At 41.6% G+C, this 15,371-nt stretch overlaps 1 protein-coding gene across 4 annotated transcripts; it reads left to right on the top strand.

Moving 5' to 3' along the window:
• Positions 1–4,089: 4,089 nt before the first annotated feature.
• SMIM8 (small integral membrane protein 8) lies at positions 4,090–14,807 on the top strand. Of its 4 annotated transcripts, XM_062186471.1 has the most exons (4): positions 4,112–4,160; positions 9,461–9,578; positions 12,874–13,028; positions 14,485–14,807. In XM_062186471.1, the coding sequence occupies exons 3-4, from the start codon at positions 12,894–12,896 to the stop codon at positions 14,641–14,643; spliced, it is 294 nt and encodes a 97-aa protein (XP_062042455.1). In that variant the 5' UTR covers positions 4,112–4,160; positions 9,461–9,578; positions 12,874–12,893; the 3' UTR covers positions 14,644–14,807. The 4 variants fall into 4 exon arrangements, 3 of the variants coding, with proteins under 3 accessions (XP_062042454.1, XP_062042453.1, XP_062042455.1); XM_062186470.1 differs by lacking the exon at positions 9,461–9,578 and having other exon boundaries at positions 4,090–4,160; XR_009865506.1 differs by lacking the exons at positions 12,874–13,028; positions 14,485–14,807 and adding an exon at positions 7,279–8,868 and having other exon boundaries at positions 4,111–4,160; positions 9,461–9,575.
• Positions 14,808–15,371: the final 564 nt, after the last annotated feature.

Genomic DNA, 15,371 nt, shown 5'->3' on the forward strand with positions numbered 1-15,371 from the left:
CTCTCTTATTCCCACTCTTATATTTAACAGGGATCACTTTTCAGTTAAATTTAAATGACTAAGAATAATTGTGTGTTAATTAAAGAGCTCAACCAATGGTATTAAGTAGAACAAAAAAGTAATAAAAGAAATAACATAGTAAGTAGTTCCTCAACAGTCAGGACAAAGGCTGATCAAGACGTTGTTTCTCATAGTGTCCATTTCACTTCAACAGGTTTCCTTTTAGGTGCTCAGTTAGTTGTCACTGATCAGGGAGAACATATGATATTTGTCCCTTTGGGACTGGCTTATTTCACTCAGCATGATGTTTTCCAGATTCCTCCATTTTGTTGCAAATGATCAGATTTCATTTCTTTTTACTGCTGTATAGTATTCTATAGAGTACATATCCCATAATTTCTTTATCGAGTCTACTATTGATGGGCATTTAGGTTGATTCCAGGTCTTAGTTATTGTGAATTGAGCTACAATAAACATTGAGGTGCAGACAGCTCTTTTATTTGCCAATTTAATTTCCTTTAGGTAAATTCCAAGGAGTGGGATGGCTGGGTTGTATGGCAGGGTTATATCCAGGTTTCTGAGCAATCTCCAAACTGACTTCCATGGTGGCTTAACCAGTTTGCATTCCCACCAACAGTGGGTTAGTGTCTCTTTTCCCCCACATCCTCTCCAGCATCTGTTGTTGATTTCTGTATGTGAGACATTCTAACGGGGGTGAGGTGAAACCTCATTGTGGTTTTGATTTACATTTCCCTGATGGCTAGTGATCCTGAACATTTTTTTCATGTGTCAGACTGTCTTAATCATCTTTGAATTCCTGGTGCCCAGCATAGCATATGGCACACTGGATGCATTAAAACTGGTTTTTGCTAAACTAACTGCATTGATAATGAACTTTTTTTAAAAAAGATTTATTTATTTATTTGAAATTCCAAGTTACATAGAGAGAGAAGAGGCAGAGAGAGAGAGAGGTCTTCCATCTGATGGTTCACTTCCCCAGATGGCTGCAACAGCCGGAGCTGCGCTGATCTGAAGCTAGTAGCCATGAGCTTCTTCTGGATCTCTCATGTGGGTGCAGGGGCCCAAGGACTTGGGCCATCCTCCACTGCCTTCCCGGGCCATAGCAGAGAGCTGGCCTGGAAGAGGGGCAACCGGGATAGAATCCGGCACCCCAACCAGGACTAGAACCCAGTGTGCCGGCGCCGCAAGGTGGAGGATTAGCCTGTTAAGCCATGGCGCCGGCCAATTTCATCTTCTAATTTGTGTTCCATCTTCTTATTTATGTCTCATACCATTGGACAGATTTAATTTCCTTCACAGGACAGACATTCTTGCTATGGCTGACGACTATACAGCTTTCAGCAATAGGAAGACATTGTCCCTTTTACAATCCCCACTGGAAAGCAGACTACTCCTCAAGCTACAAGGTAAATGCTCATTGGTTCTGTAGTATTTCCAGGGTAGGCCAGGAGTATGGACTGTCTACTGCCATAACAGTGTTGTACAACGATCAATAAAACCTCAGTGTAGCAAACAGAAGTACATACATTTAAGCTCCTAGGTCTACAGAGTTCAGCTGATCTAGGCAGGCTTGACTGGTCTCAGTAGGACCTGTCACATGTAGGCACCAACTGGGGTGGCCTCAGGTAGAAGGATACAAGTGAGTTGGCTTTGCTCTATGTGTTTTTCATCTCCTGTGGGCTCACTGGAGCATGTTTTATCAGCTCAAGCACTTTTCCAGACTACTCTGAATCACATTTGTTAATATCATACTAGCAAAAAAAAAAAAAAAAAAAAAAGCACAAGGCTGACCCTAGAATCAAAGAGAGAAGGCATGGATATGGATGTATAGTCACAAGGAGGGGGAATAATTGGGACTTTTTTATGCAAGCAATCACATATGCTTAATTTTTCCTTGGTTAACTAATAAAAGAGTTCAAAGGAGTCAGATATCCTTGGATCACATTAATTATTCAGCTATTTCAGTTTGGTTTTCTGCTAAGAAAAAAAGCCAGAATTTATATTATTTTTCAAGACTAACCTTTGACAAAACACCAATATGCATTATATTTATTAATTATTATAAACCAACTAATTTCTTGAGGATTTACTTATTTATATAAAAGAGTTATGCAGAGAGAGGAGAGGCAGAGAGAGAGAGAGAGAGAGAGAGATCTTCCATATGCTAGTTCACGCCCCAATTGACCATATCCGAAGCCAGGAGCCAGGAGCTTCCTCCAGGTCTTCTCACATGGGTGCTGGAGCCCAAGGACTTGGGCCATCTTCCACTGCTTTCCCAGGCCATGGCAGAGAGCTGGATCAGAAGTGGAGCAGCCAGGAAATGAACTAGCACTCATATGAGAGGCCAGCATCACAGACAGTGGCTTTAGCTGCTACACCACAACATTACCTTGTAAACCAACAATTAATTCTTGCCTGAAAACAAAAAGCCAGCCCATTAGTGCCATCAGAAATCCTCTGAGAAGGCTCCCAGAGCATACTTTGGGAATCCTTGATTAAAATAGATATCTTTGTTCAATTTGAATGTGTTTTTACTCAGATGAACTTTTGCTTTATGTAATTCCATCAAATATTAAATCTCCTGTTACATAGTATTAAATATTGATGATGCTAATTCAAAATGAAGATTTTAAAAGCGTTCAGACTGGTTCCACTCTTTAAAGTAATGTCTTGAAAGCATCATAAAATGGAAAAAATTATTGTTTAGTCGTATCACCTACATTGTATTCATATCCATGAAACTGGCAAGGCTCTAAGGCTTTTTTCCACTGCCTTCACTTACAGTTCATGTTCTTTTCTTACATGCTCTTATGTCACATTTATTTTTTCAGCCGATCACTTTGGGTTAATTGTAACAGTAAAAGTACTTTTATTTCCGTAGTGATATTTGTCATGTTACAGATTAGTGAGGAGAACCCTAAGGAATAAAGAAGTTTGAGGGGCTGGCATTATGGTGTAGCAGATAGGCTGGTATCCCATATGGGTGCTAGTTCATATCTCAGCTGCTCTACTTCCCATCCAGCTCCCAGCTATTGGCCTGGGGAAAGCAGTGGAAGATGGCCCAAATGCCACCCACGTGGGAGAACTGGACGAAGCTCCTGGCTCCTGGCTTCAGCCTGGCCAAGCCCTGGCTGTTGTGGCCACTTGAGGGTTGAACCAATGGATGCAATATCTTTCTATCTCATCCTCTCTCTATATAACTCTGACTTTCAAAGAAATAAATGAATCTTAAGGAAAAAAAGGTTTTTTAAAATCTGTTTTTTAATCTTTTTTTTAATCTGCTGATTAAACACAGTCATGTTTTGCAGCCTGTGGTTGTTCTATGCTTAGGCACAAACAGCTTTATTTATTTATTTAAGAGACAGACAGAGCTCCCATCTGTTGGTTTACTTCCCAAATGCCTGCAACAGCTAGGACTGGGCCAAGCCAAAACGGGAAGCTTGGCACTCAATCCAGGATTCCCATATCTGGGATAGGAACCCAATTACTTGAGCCATCACTGCTGCCTTCCAAGGTCTGCATTAGGAGGAAGCTGGAGTCAGGCGAAGCCAGGCATCAAACACAGGTACTGTGATATGGGACATAGACAGTTTAACCAGCAGGGTAAATGTTTCCCCCACCAACAACTTTCGGAATCTCATTTTGTCAGAAGATTGCCTAGTATACCAGGTATCAGTGAACTCAAAAACTTAAACCTCAAATTAAATGTAAAATTAACTTGACTTCATAAAATAAGTTTTAAAGTTTAATCTATTTATGAAAAAGCTTTACATAAGCCCGTGCTAAAATTCTATTTTGTTTTTATACAACTTGAATCCCGACAAACTGTCATCCATATCATTTTTGCTTCAGCCACAGCTTCACACATCTTGTGTTGACAGACTGGCAGAGTATTACCTGTACACTCAGTGACCCTGTTCCTAAAAGAGGAGTAGGAAGAGACCAGACCTAAATCTTTCCCCTGGAGCAGCCACCGCCGCAGGTCCCCCCCACACTCCCGCCCCTGCGCTGCAGCCTCCAGGTTGCAGGGGGCGCTGTGGCGAGGGCCAGGCCGAGTGCGCTCGTCGGCTCGCTCTCTCCCGCAGGCATCGGCGAGGCGGAGCCATAGCGGGAGCGGAAAGGAGGGAACCCCGGGGAAGGTGAGCGGCGGGGTTGGCAGTGAGCGGGCGGCGGGAGGCAGCGGGCGCCTCGCCGCACGCCGGCTTCTGGCTTTGGTGGGTGTGGGCAACCAGCGGGCCTTGCTCCCGAGTGCCGCAGCGTCGGCGGCGTTCTCGCGGGCGCCCTGCATCTTGGCCGCGCGGTGGAGATCTTGGCCGCACCCCAGTCTTGGCGATCCCGGCCTTCCAGAGCTCATATCCGGAACCCTGACGTTCCAGGCGCCCGGCGTCCGGTCGGCGTCCGCTCGAGACTCGCGTATTTTACGGGGATATGGTTTTGTAGTTTGCACGAGCCGGCCCAGTGTTTTGTTTCTGCGCCGAGAGTCCTGCTTTTTCTGTCTGGAGGCTTGAGTGAGCCGCTAATAACGGGCAGTGTAGGACACAGGGGAGGGCGCCACCTCACGCCATCCAGCCGGCAGGTTGGCAGATTGGCTGCAACAGCCGCTGACCAAAACCTCTCTCCTTTTGTCAGATAAATTCAAGAGACAGAAAGATGCTTTTTTTAAAAAAATACACTTTACATTTGAAACATCAGATAAAGGATTCCTTTAAAAAAAAAAAAAAAGCCCTGTAACGTATCAGTGCAAAGTCCTTGTATGTATTTAGAAATAAGATTTGGTGACTTGGTGGAAGAGGAGCAGGCTGGAAATTGGGAGAGCCGGGTTATCCCACTCTCCTGGCGAAGACAATGCCTTTGGGCCTACGTCAGAGTTCCACTAAGTTGTGAGGATGACAGTAGTTACTGTTTACTGAACATTTTATCTTTTCAAAGTGTTACTAAACATTTTATCCTTTCATCAATGACATACACATTTAATAGACATCTGTTCTGTGCAGCACATAGTATTACCCCGCTTATAAAGGTGGAACATGGGGGCCAGCATTGTGGCATAGCAGGTAAAGCCAGCAACTACAGTGCTAGCATCCGGGCACTGCCAGGAGCTTCTTCTGGGTCTCCCATGTGGGTGCAGGGGTCCAAGCACTTAGGCCATCTTTCACTGCTTTCCCAGGCCACAGCAGAGAGCTGGATCAGAAGTAGAGCAACCAGGACTCAAACCAGTGCCTGTATGGGATGCTGGCAGTGCAGGTGGAAGCTTTACCTGCCACGCCACAGCGCTGGCCCCACATATAACACAATCTTGGCTACTAGGAATCCTTGTGACCTCCATAATCTATAATTCTTAAAAAATATTTACTTATTTTAAAGGCAGAGTGACAGAAAAAGGGAGAGAGGCAAAGGAGGTCTTCCATCCATTGGTTCACTCCCCAAATGGCCACAACAGCCAGGTCTGGGCCTGGCCAAAACCGAGAGGCTAGAACTCCATCCTGGTGTCCCACATAGATGCTGAGGCCCAAGCACTTGTGCCAGCTTCCCCTGCCCTCCCAGGCACATTAGCAAGAAGTTGGATTGGAAACAAACTAGCTGGATTGCCAAGTGTATTAACAGGAAGCTGATCTGGAAGCAGAGTATCCGGGACTCAAACTGACACTGATATGGGAAGCCTGGCCTCAGAAGCAGCAGCTTTACCAGCTTCACCACAACACCAGCTCCAGTAATCTGCATTTTTTATTTAAAGTATAGCTGGTTGTTAAAAATTCTTTATTCAACAGATGGTATGAATAGATTTTTAATTTAGGAGACAACTACTGTAACATCTTCACTGACTATTACTCAGTTTTAAAAGGAAAAGCTATGGGGCTGGTGTTAGGGCACAGCAGGTTAAGCCAATACCTGCAACACTGGCATTGCATATGGCTGCTGGTTCATGTCCTGGCTGCTTCACTTCCTGTCCAGCTCCTAGCTAATGTTGCTGGGAAAGCAGCAGAAGATGGCCCAAGACCTGGATGAAGCTCCTGTCTCCTGGCTTCTGGCCAGCCCAGCCCTAGCCATTGTGGCCATCTGGAGAGTGAACCAGCACATGGAAGATTCTCTCTCCCTCTCTCCCCCTCTCCCCCTTTCTCCCTCTCTCCCTCTCCCCCTCTCTCCCTCTCTCCCTCTCTCCCTCTCTCCCTCTCCCCCCCCCCCACTCTCTCACTCTGCCTTTCAAATAAATAAATCTTCAAAAGAAAAGAAACTTCAGTACAATGAAGCTGTCCTGTCCCACTTTTAATAACAGAATGATAAATACTGGAAAACTTTCATACTTTTTTTTGAAAAGATTTTATTTTATTTATTTATTTTTGACAGGCAGAGTTAGAGAGACAAAGAGAAAGGTCTTCCTTCCATTGGTTCACCCCTCAAATGGCTGCTATGGCTGGTGTGCTGTGCTGATTCGAAGCCAGGAGCTGGGTACAGGGCCCAAGCACTTGGGCCCTCCTCCACTGCCTTCCCAGGCCACAGCAGAGAGCTGGAATAGAAGAGGAGCAACCGGGACAGAATCTGGCACCCCAACAGGGACTAGAACCTGGGGTGCTGGTGCCGCAGGCAAGTGAGCCACGGCGCCAGCCTTATTTATTTGAGAGGTAGAGACAGAGAGAAAGGTCTTCCTTCCGTTGGTTCACTCCCCAAATGGCCTCAATGGCCGCAGCTGTGCTGACCTGAAGCCAGACGCCAGGAGCTTCTCCAGGTCTCCCACGCGGGTGCAGGGGCCCAAGGACTTGGGCCATTTCTACTGCTTTCCCAGGCCATAGCAGAGAGCTGGATGGGAAGAGGAGCAGCTGGGACTAGAACCCTTGCCCATATGTGATGCCAGTGCTGCAGGCGGAGGATTAACCTACTGCCCAACAGCGCCGGCCCCAAAACTTTCATACCTTATAGAAATTATCATGAACAATGGTAGAAGTGGTATAACTTGTAAAATACATTTATGGCTTTACAGTCCAAGAATACTTTAGTTCTGGTAAAGAGTTTTAACATTAACAGTGCATTATTAAAGTGTACTTGTATGTCAAGGTTGTAGTATAAAAATATTACAATGACTGCTTTTTTCTTTAGGTCATTACAAAGGAAATGTTGATGCATCTAAGGATAAAGGATATTGAGAAATCTTACAAGTAGAATTAGGTCATTACAATTCATATGTTTTGTTTTTTACAAACATATATAGGTTGGATTTCTTGATATATAACATCACTGCATACCTTTAATTTTAAAATACAGGTTGAGCATCCCTAATCCGAAAACCTGAAATCTGAAAAGCTCCAAATGTGCAACTTTTTGAGCACCAACCTGATGCCACAAGTGGAAAATTCCACATCTGACCTCATGTGACAGGTTGCAGTCAAAATTCAAGTGTACAATGCACAGTTTATTCAGGATGCACAAGGGGGAGAATGATCCTCCCAGCCCTGTCAGCTGTGATAAGTCTTTTTCACACATACAGATTTCCCCACAAAAGTACATCCACAGAGGGTTATAAAATGGCATGTGTGCCAGCCAGGTGCACCAACAGTGGGCTCCCATGAGGTCGAGACCTACATGAATTATTCACTGTATGTTTTTTTGCTTATTGTCTGCTCTGTTGTGTAAAGATATTGTTGAAAATGTCAAAAAGGCCCGCAGATATTCCTATGACTACTAGTAATAAGAAAAAGAGGAAGCATTTATGTTTATCTATAGCACAGAAAGTCAAGCTGTTGGAGAAACTGGACAAGGGTGTAAGTGTGAAACGTTTGACAGAAGAATATGGTGTTGGAATGACTACCATATATGATCTGAAGAAACAGAAGGATAAGCTGTTGAAGTTCTATGCTGAAAGTGATGAACCAAAGTTAATGAAAACTAGAAAAACACTGCATAAAGCTAAAAATGAAGATCTAGATCGTGTATTGAAAGAGTGGATTCGTCAGCGTCGCAGTGAACACATGCCTCTTAATGGCATGCTGATCATGAAACAAGCAAAAATTTATCACGATGAACTGAAAATTGAAGGGAACTGTGAATATTCAACAGGCTGGTTGCAGAAATTTAAGAAAAGACATGGCATTAAATTTTTAAAGCTTTGTCGTGATAAAGCATCCAGTGACCACAAAACAGAGAAATTAATTGAAGAAGTGGACGTGGAAGAAGATTTTAACATCAATAGTAAGGCTCCAGCTGTTCATTCATTGGCTGATGGTGAAATGGCCAAAATGATTCTGAATCAGTGTGACCGTGATAACAGTGATGATGGAGATGATGTTGGTAACACTGCAGAAAAAGTACCTCTAGACGACATGGTGAAAATGTGTGATGGGCTTATTGAAGGACTAGAGCAGCGTGCATTCATAACAGAACAAGAGATCATGTCAGTTTATAAAATCAAAGAGAGGCTTTTAAGACAAAAGCTATTGTTAATGAGGCAGATGACTCTAGAGGGAACATTAAAAAAAGTCATTCAGCAGAATACCTCTTCATCCCTGGAGGACCCGAGTCCTGGTACCTCAACTGCTTCTGATGTTTCTTCTCATCTAAAAACAATAAAGCAGAATGTACAGTAACCTTTCAGTCAAACATATGTAGAGACTCCCAGATGACTCTTCTTTGTTATTACTATTATTTGGCAGCTGATGTAGATTTTTTTGGTGATGCTAATGTGCTACTTGGTTACCTTGGACATATTTTTCACAGTATTAATGAGATGTCATATTTTTTATTGTTAAGTGCTTATATGAGAATAAATGTAAGAATATGATTGCTTATTGGTAGTATATAAAGTCAAGAATGATAGTGACAGCAAGAAACCAAAGATTATCCACATGAGTAGCTGAGGTAGTGAAACCTTTGCTTTCTGATGGTTTAATGTAAAATTATTAAAAATAAAGTTACCTCTAGGCTATGTATATAAGGTATATATAAAATATAAAGGAATTTCATATTTAAACTTGAGTCTAATCTCCAAGATAAATTGCATTTTGTATAAGCAAATACAACAAAATCCAAAACACTTATGGTCCAAAGCATTTCATATAAGGGTTACTCAAGGCCTGCAGTGAAATTTCTGTTGATTATCTCTGTCTCTTTCTGTCTCTGTGTGTCTCTTCATGTCCCTACTTACCCTCTTACCCTGGTGTATATATGTAATTTTGGATATCAGGTGTGGAATAAATCCTCAATTTCTGGCAAATGGTTGCACACACAAAATGTACATGATAAACTATTCTGGCAGCTGTTCTGTGTTCTACAGTATGCATTCTCTGCACCCATCTGCCCTGTTGCCTTGTTTTTCTTCCCCATGAACAATTAATCCATTTTCTATAGAGTAACTTTTAATTACATGTAGCTGCTTACTGTTAATAAAAGGACAATACTATTTGTGTCAGCTTCAGTTAGAATGACGTTTGCATTGTATTTGCTTTTTCAGGCCTTCCTAGTATTGTTATATAATGTCCCAGTGTCAAATAGTGGTGCATTGTGAGAATGTGATTCAGCCCTAACAACGTTGCCCTGTGTTAACTATTTCCTGCCTAACTTTCCTACAGGTATGACCTGTTGACTATTTTACTGCTTCCTCTTTAATTATTGCTTTGATTTGCATTTACTTTTTTACCACAATCATAGTCAAAATAGTTTTCAACACAAGAAGCATCAGTGACACCTGCCTGAGTGGCTGGTGGCCAGCATTTGTTACTTAAATTCTCCTATGTCTGCAGACATCATCCATCCTACTGTCATGGTTAAGAGGGAAAAGGTGATACACCAGATTAGGAGGAAAAAAAAAGTAGTGGAAACAGTAGATTGCTGTCATAGAAAAGGAGAGATAGCAAGAGAAAGCATCACTTCCCCTACAGTGTCCACATCTTTTAAATATTGAGCCAAGATTGAAGAGAGAAATGGATTCAACGAGTAAAGCAGAAGTGAAGTGAGGTCCCTTTTGTAGCTGTCTTGCTTGGTACCAAGAATCTCTGCAAGAAATGGGCATGTGAACACATCACTTCTGCAGCTGGAAGCGCTACATTTCTGCCAGCCTTGGGCAAGGTGTTTCAAGCAAGTGGGGGCTGGCTGAACAAGTGTCAGGCATGTTACGGAATTATTTCAGAAGTTGCCTGTAGGGAAGACAATAGTTCTAGTAGAGAAAATTTGTAACTTGTGTGCAAGAGAAAGTTAAGAGAACAGTTGCTGGTTACAGCTTGAATGGTGTTTTATTTTTTTTTTTTTATTTATTTATTTATTTATTTTTTATTTTTGACAGGCAGAGTGGACAGTGAGAGAGAGAGAGAGACAGAGAGAAAGGTCTTCCTTTTGCCGTTGGTTCACCCTCCAATGGCCGCCGCGGCCGGTGTGCTGCAGCTGGCGCACCGCGCTGATCCGATGGCAGGAGCCAGGTGCTTCTCCTGGTCTCCCATGGGGTGCAGGGCCCAAGCACTTGGGCCATCCTCCACTGCACTCCCTGGCCACAGCAGAGTGCTGGCCTGGAAGAGGGGCAATCGGACAGAATCCGGTGCCCCGACCGGGACTAGAACCCGGTGTGCCGGCGCCGCTAGGCGGAGGATTAGCCTATTGAGCCGCGGCGCCGGCCTGAATGGTGTTTTAAATGCTGATGAAACAGGTATGCCTTCCTGGTTATTACCTCATCATGTGCTTCATGCCAAAGGTGGACTTTGCAGAGGAAGTAAACAGAGATTGATGATTGCTTTGTTCTGCTGTAATACATTTTGGACTACTTGTCATTGGCAAATCAGGCAACCTCCAGTGATGCAGAAATATTCATTTGCTCTCCTGTGATTACTAAGCTAATACACATGTCTGGATGATGGGAAATTAATGGATGGAAGATGAAAGGCGCAAAATGCAATATCCTCTTACTGCTAGACAGTTACAGTGCCCATAGCACACTCCCACACTTGGATCATGTATTTTTTTTTTTTAATTTTTCTTATTGAATTCCACAGCTGTTGCACAGCCATCATACCAGAGTATAATTTGCACAGTGGAAGCTAATTGTCGAAATAACTCTCTAAATTTAGATGGTGAGAAACCTGGTGTCTATAAAGTCATCTATAGTAGTTAAATGTTCACAGAAAACAGGCATGGTCCCTGAAGAATTCCCTGAAGTACACCTGGGGAAAAAAACACTACCAAATGTGCCATTTGAACCAATCTAGCACCCAATAGCTACAGTCACTGGTGTTCCAGATCAGTTTGACTTTGAAAACTCTGTGGCTCCAGATGGCAGTTTGTTTCCCAGTAATTAGCAAACCCTAAAATTGTTGTAGGAGCACTAATAGGTATAAAAATGGAATCAGAAGGCCATGGTGATAATGAAGATTGACAGTAATGGTAGCTATAACATGCATGGGGAACATAGGAAAGAATAGCCAGTATTGAACATTTCTAAGACTTTTACAAGTGTAGAAAGTGTCTGAAGAATACTTTGTCTTCTGGCAAATGTTCTGCTGAAGTGTTCACCCAATTAAGTAGTATAGAAGAATACTTATCACTATGTAACAAAGTCTTTTAAAAAGCTAAGCTCCTAGTTTTCTCTATGAGTTGCAAAAATATAATTTATAAAGTGTATACAGTAGAAGACTTAACAGAGAATGCTTGTACAAAACCCCAGTGAATGCTTACATGTGAATTTTACTTCATAACACTGTACAGTGTGTTACAGTATTACCCTGAAAAATGGTATTATATTGTCATTATTGTTAGTCTTTGGAAGATCTCTTTGTCTACCTCTTCCCTTCCACCCCTCAGTCTCAGCCCTGCATTAGGTGGCAGGAATGAAAAGGACAAGCTTTTGTTTACTAATACACAGAAATGAAAAATATTGCCAAATGTTGACATTCCAGCCAAGAGAACCAGAAGACATAGTCGAATCAAATGGGATAGATTTAGAGTAGCCAAAAGAAAAAAGAATATTCAGGTTAAGTAGGGAGCAGGGCATATCCTTTCCATTGATTTGCTGGTAGGCAAAGGGAGAGTGAGTATAAACAGCTGCTTATCCTTCCTGCTTGGGACAGAGTGCTTGGGTAGGCCAATGGAGTAAGGCCGAGGAGGATGAGGAGAAAGCAGGCCAGGGCTAAAACAATAGAAGATAATGAGCAGTAGGGCGCAGGGTGCAGGTCCTTCTGGTTGTCCTGGAGGGGATGTTGGAAGGGGAGGCAGTGTGAAAAGGGCAGGAAATAGAGAAGGGAGTGGTTAAAACACTGGCCTCACCTCCTTTAGTCCTAGCTTCCTATGATAGAATACAATCTAACTCAGGTCAACGGACAGTTCTCCAGTCTTCTGGCCACCTCACTGGTTTATTCTAACATATGAAATTAAAAATAATGAGCCATTTACAAGGTATGAATTATACAAAGTAATAAGACAATTGACAATTTCTTTTGGTAAATATCTAGGCTGCAATTTTTAAAATGAGTATAAGATGGCCAGCGCTGTGGCTCACTAGGCTAATCCTCCGCCTGTGGCCCCGGCACCCCCGGGTCTAGTCCTGGTCAGGGCGCCAGATTCTGTCCCGGTTGCTCCTCTTCCAGTCCAGCTCTCTGCTGTGGCCTGGGAAGGCAGTGGAGGATGGCCCAAGTGCTTGGGCCCCGCACCCACGTGGGAGACCAGGAGGAAGCACCTGGCTCCTAGCTTCGGATCGGCGTGGTGCCGGCCGTAGCAGCCATTTGTGGGGTGAACCAACGGAAAAGGAAGACCTTTCTCTCTTTCTCTCACTGTCTAACTCTGCCTGTCCAAAAAAAAAAAAAAAAAAAGAGTATAAGAATTTTTTTTAAAAAAAGGTTTATCAAGAAATAATTATAAAGTGAAAATGTATTATTTTGTTTCTAGGTAATAAATCATCAGTCAAGATGTCTTCAGCACCTGAGCCTCCAGCGTTTAAAAAGGAACCACCCAAAGAGAAAGACTTTCAAAACCCAGGGCTTAGAGGAGTGCGCACAACCACCTTATTTCGAGCAGTGAATCCAGAGCTCTTCATTAAACCTGTAAGAAATACATCTGAGATAAGACTTTATGTTTAAGCAGGCTTTCAGAAATAGAGAGTTCTTATTATTCCTGTAATGTTTTATTTCATCATGGAAATTTTATGTTGATTTATTAGACCTCTTTGAATAAAAACAAGTGGAAGGAAAACTTTTAATATTGTTTCACATGCAAATACGTATAAAACAAAATATTTTAGGAGCATTGAGAATTATAATGGGTAATAGTTGCTTTTTTTATTAATGTGTGTTTTTTTTTAGATTGATTTATTTTATTTGAAAGGAGAGTTACAGAGAGGCAGAGGCAGAGATAGTGAGATTAACAGCTAACAATAGAACGATTATAACAAAATACTATAATAAAAATTATATGAACATGGCATCTATCTTGAAATATTCAAGACAAGTATTAACATTTTCAGATTGTGGTTGGCTTTGGGTAACAGTAACCTCAGAATCTAAAACCACTGGGACCATTTGGGAAGTGAAGCAGTGGATGGATAATAGATAAACTTTACTGTAGGTTATTTACATATGGGAAAAGACATAATAACAAATATAAGGTTCAGTACTATCCATGATTTCAGGAGTGGACCAGGTGTCTTGGAATGTATCTTCTATGGGTAAGGGGGTACTCCTGTAATACAGCGTATATGGTGACAGAGCAGAAAATACTATTGGTACCACTGCTGTGTATTTACAGTGACCTAAGAAAGGCTAGTTTGTTGAGTATGAACTTGCAAAACAGGAAGGTCTGAGTCACAAAATGTACTAGAAAAACCACGCAGTTGTGAATATCTTTCCTGTATTTAATTTTTTTTAATTCAAAGTTCTATCACTTTGCCTCTGAAGGTCTTGGATTTTCCAGCAGTAAATTAAGATTATTATAGCAGCATAAATACCTGTTCCAATCCATAAATTTCTTGAAGTAATAGATGAGGTTCCCAGAAGATAATGTATACATGGTCATTATTGCTGTGCCTAATATATGTTGTAAAAGAAAGATTTTTTACCAGTTATCTATAACTTGAGTAAAAGAATAATAACAAGTTTACTTCATTTTTTACTTCCTAATAAAATGAACTAATTGGAGATTTGCAAATGGGGAGGTTTAGGCCCAAAAAAGTTAAGCAACTTCTCCATGTCACACAGGTAATGCTGAAAACTGAACACCTGTTCAATTTCCATGCCTCACTCCTCCCGCAGTTGTCTCCTTCCTAAAGGTGGAAGTCTGAGATGTCTAGGCTATAAAGAGAAGGAGTGAAGAGGACAGGCAGATCTTTTTTAATTTCTAAATTGGAGTTGAATGAGTTGGCTGAAGAACTGAATAAATGATCCTAATTGCAGTGTTGCTATAGGGATGCTAGTACAGTAATAAAAATGTGGCATGTCAAGAGGGAAATTGATATTTAGATCTCAAATTACTTTTAACGAGGCTTTATAATTTTTTCCTTGACAGAACAAACCTGTAATGGCTTTCGGATTGGTAACCCTCTCGCTTTGCGTGGCTTACATTGGTTATCTACATGCAACACAAGAGAACAAAAACAATCTCTATGAAGCTATTGATAGTGAAGGACACAGTTATATGAGGAGGAAAACATCTAAATGGGATTAATAGTGCTGCTTACTGCAGACGGAGCATTATTAAGAGCTCTAAAATCTTCGATTTAAAGACCTTAGAGTACACAGTAGCATGATACCTTTTCTAGAATATGCTAATGAGGAGAGAAGATAGGAGTTACAACTAGACCACTGTAATAAATTTTGTCCTTCCAAGCTGCCACTGTTATCTCATTCTTTTTCCACAGAAAGAACATCTTAGTATTTTTCTTTTATTAAATCATCCTATAAAAGTGTCATGAGAATGGAAGTAATTTTTGTTCATTATTATGTTATATATAATAAAAGTACCCAATTCTGTAAAAGTTGCATGCTGTTTTCAATATTTTAAGATGAACCGTGCCTTTACAACTGTTAGGAAAGTTTTGTTTTGTTATTTGCAAAGGAAAATGTTCTTTTCTATCTGGCATAAAACCTATATTTGTTAAAAAAAAAAAAAAAAAGAAATAATAGTTATGAAGCCTGAAGTCAACAGTAAGGTATGAGAAATGAAAAGTAGGTTGACTTTGACAATTTTTTAATTTGAAATGCAATGATACAGGGATAAAAACATGGAAAGAGATCTTTGGTCTTCTTTCTTCTTTTGGATTATTTCCCAAAAGCCCACAACAGCTAGGGCTGGGCCAGATTGAAACCAGGAATCTGGGACTCATTCTGGGTCTTCCTCATGGGTAGCAGGGACCCAGGTGCTTGAGCCATCATCTGCTTCCTCCCAAGGTGCAC

Source organism: Lepus europaeus, chromosome 3 (genome assembly GCF_033115175.1).
Source record: "Lepus europaeus isolate LE1 chromosome 3, mLepTim1.pri, whole genome shotgun sequence".
NCBI classification, from domain to species: domain Eukaryota; kingdom Metazoa; phylum Chordata; class Mammalia; order Lagomorpha; family Leporidae; genus Lepus; species Lepus europaeus.

Coding starts and splice junctions, on each gene's coding strand:
- SMIM8 (XM_062186469.1), top strand. CDS start 7,662: ATGTCAAAAAGGCCCGCAGATATTCCTATGACTACTAGTAATAAGAAA.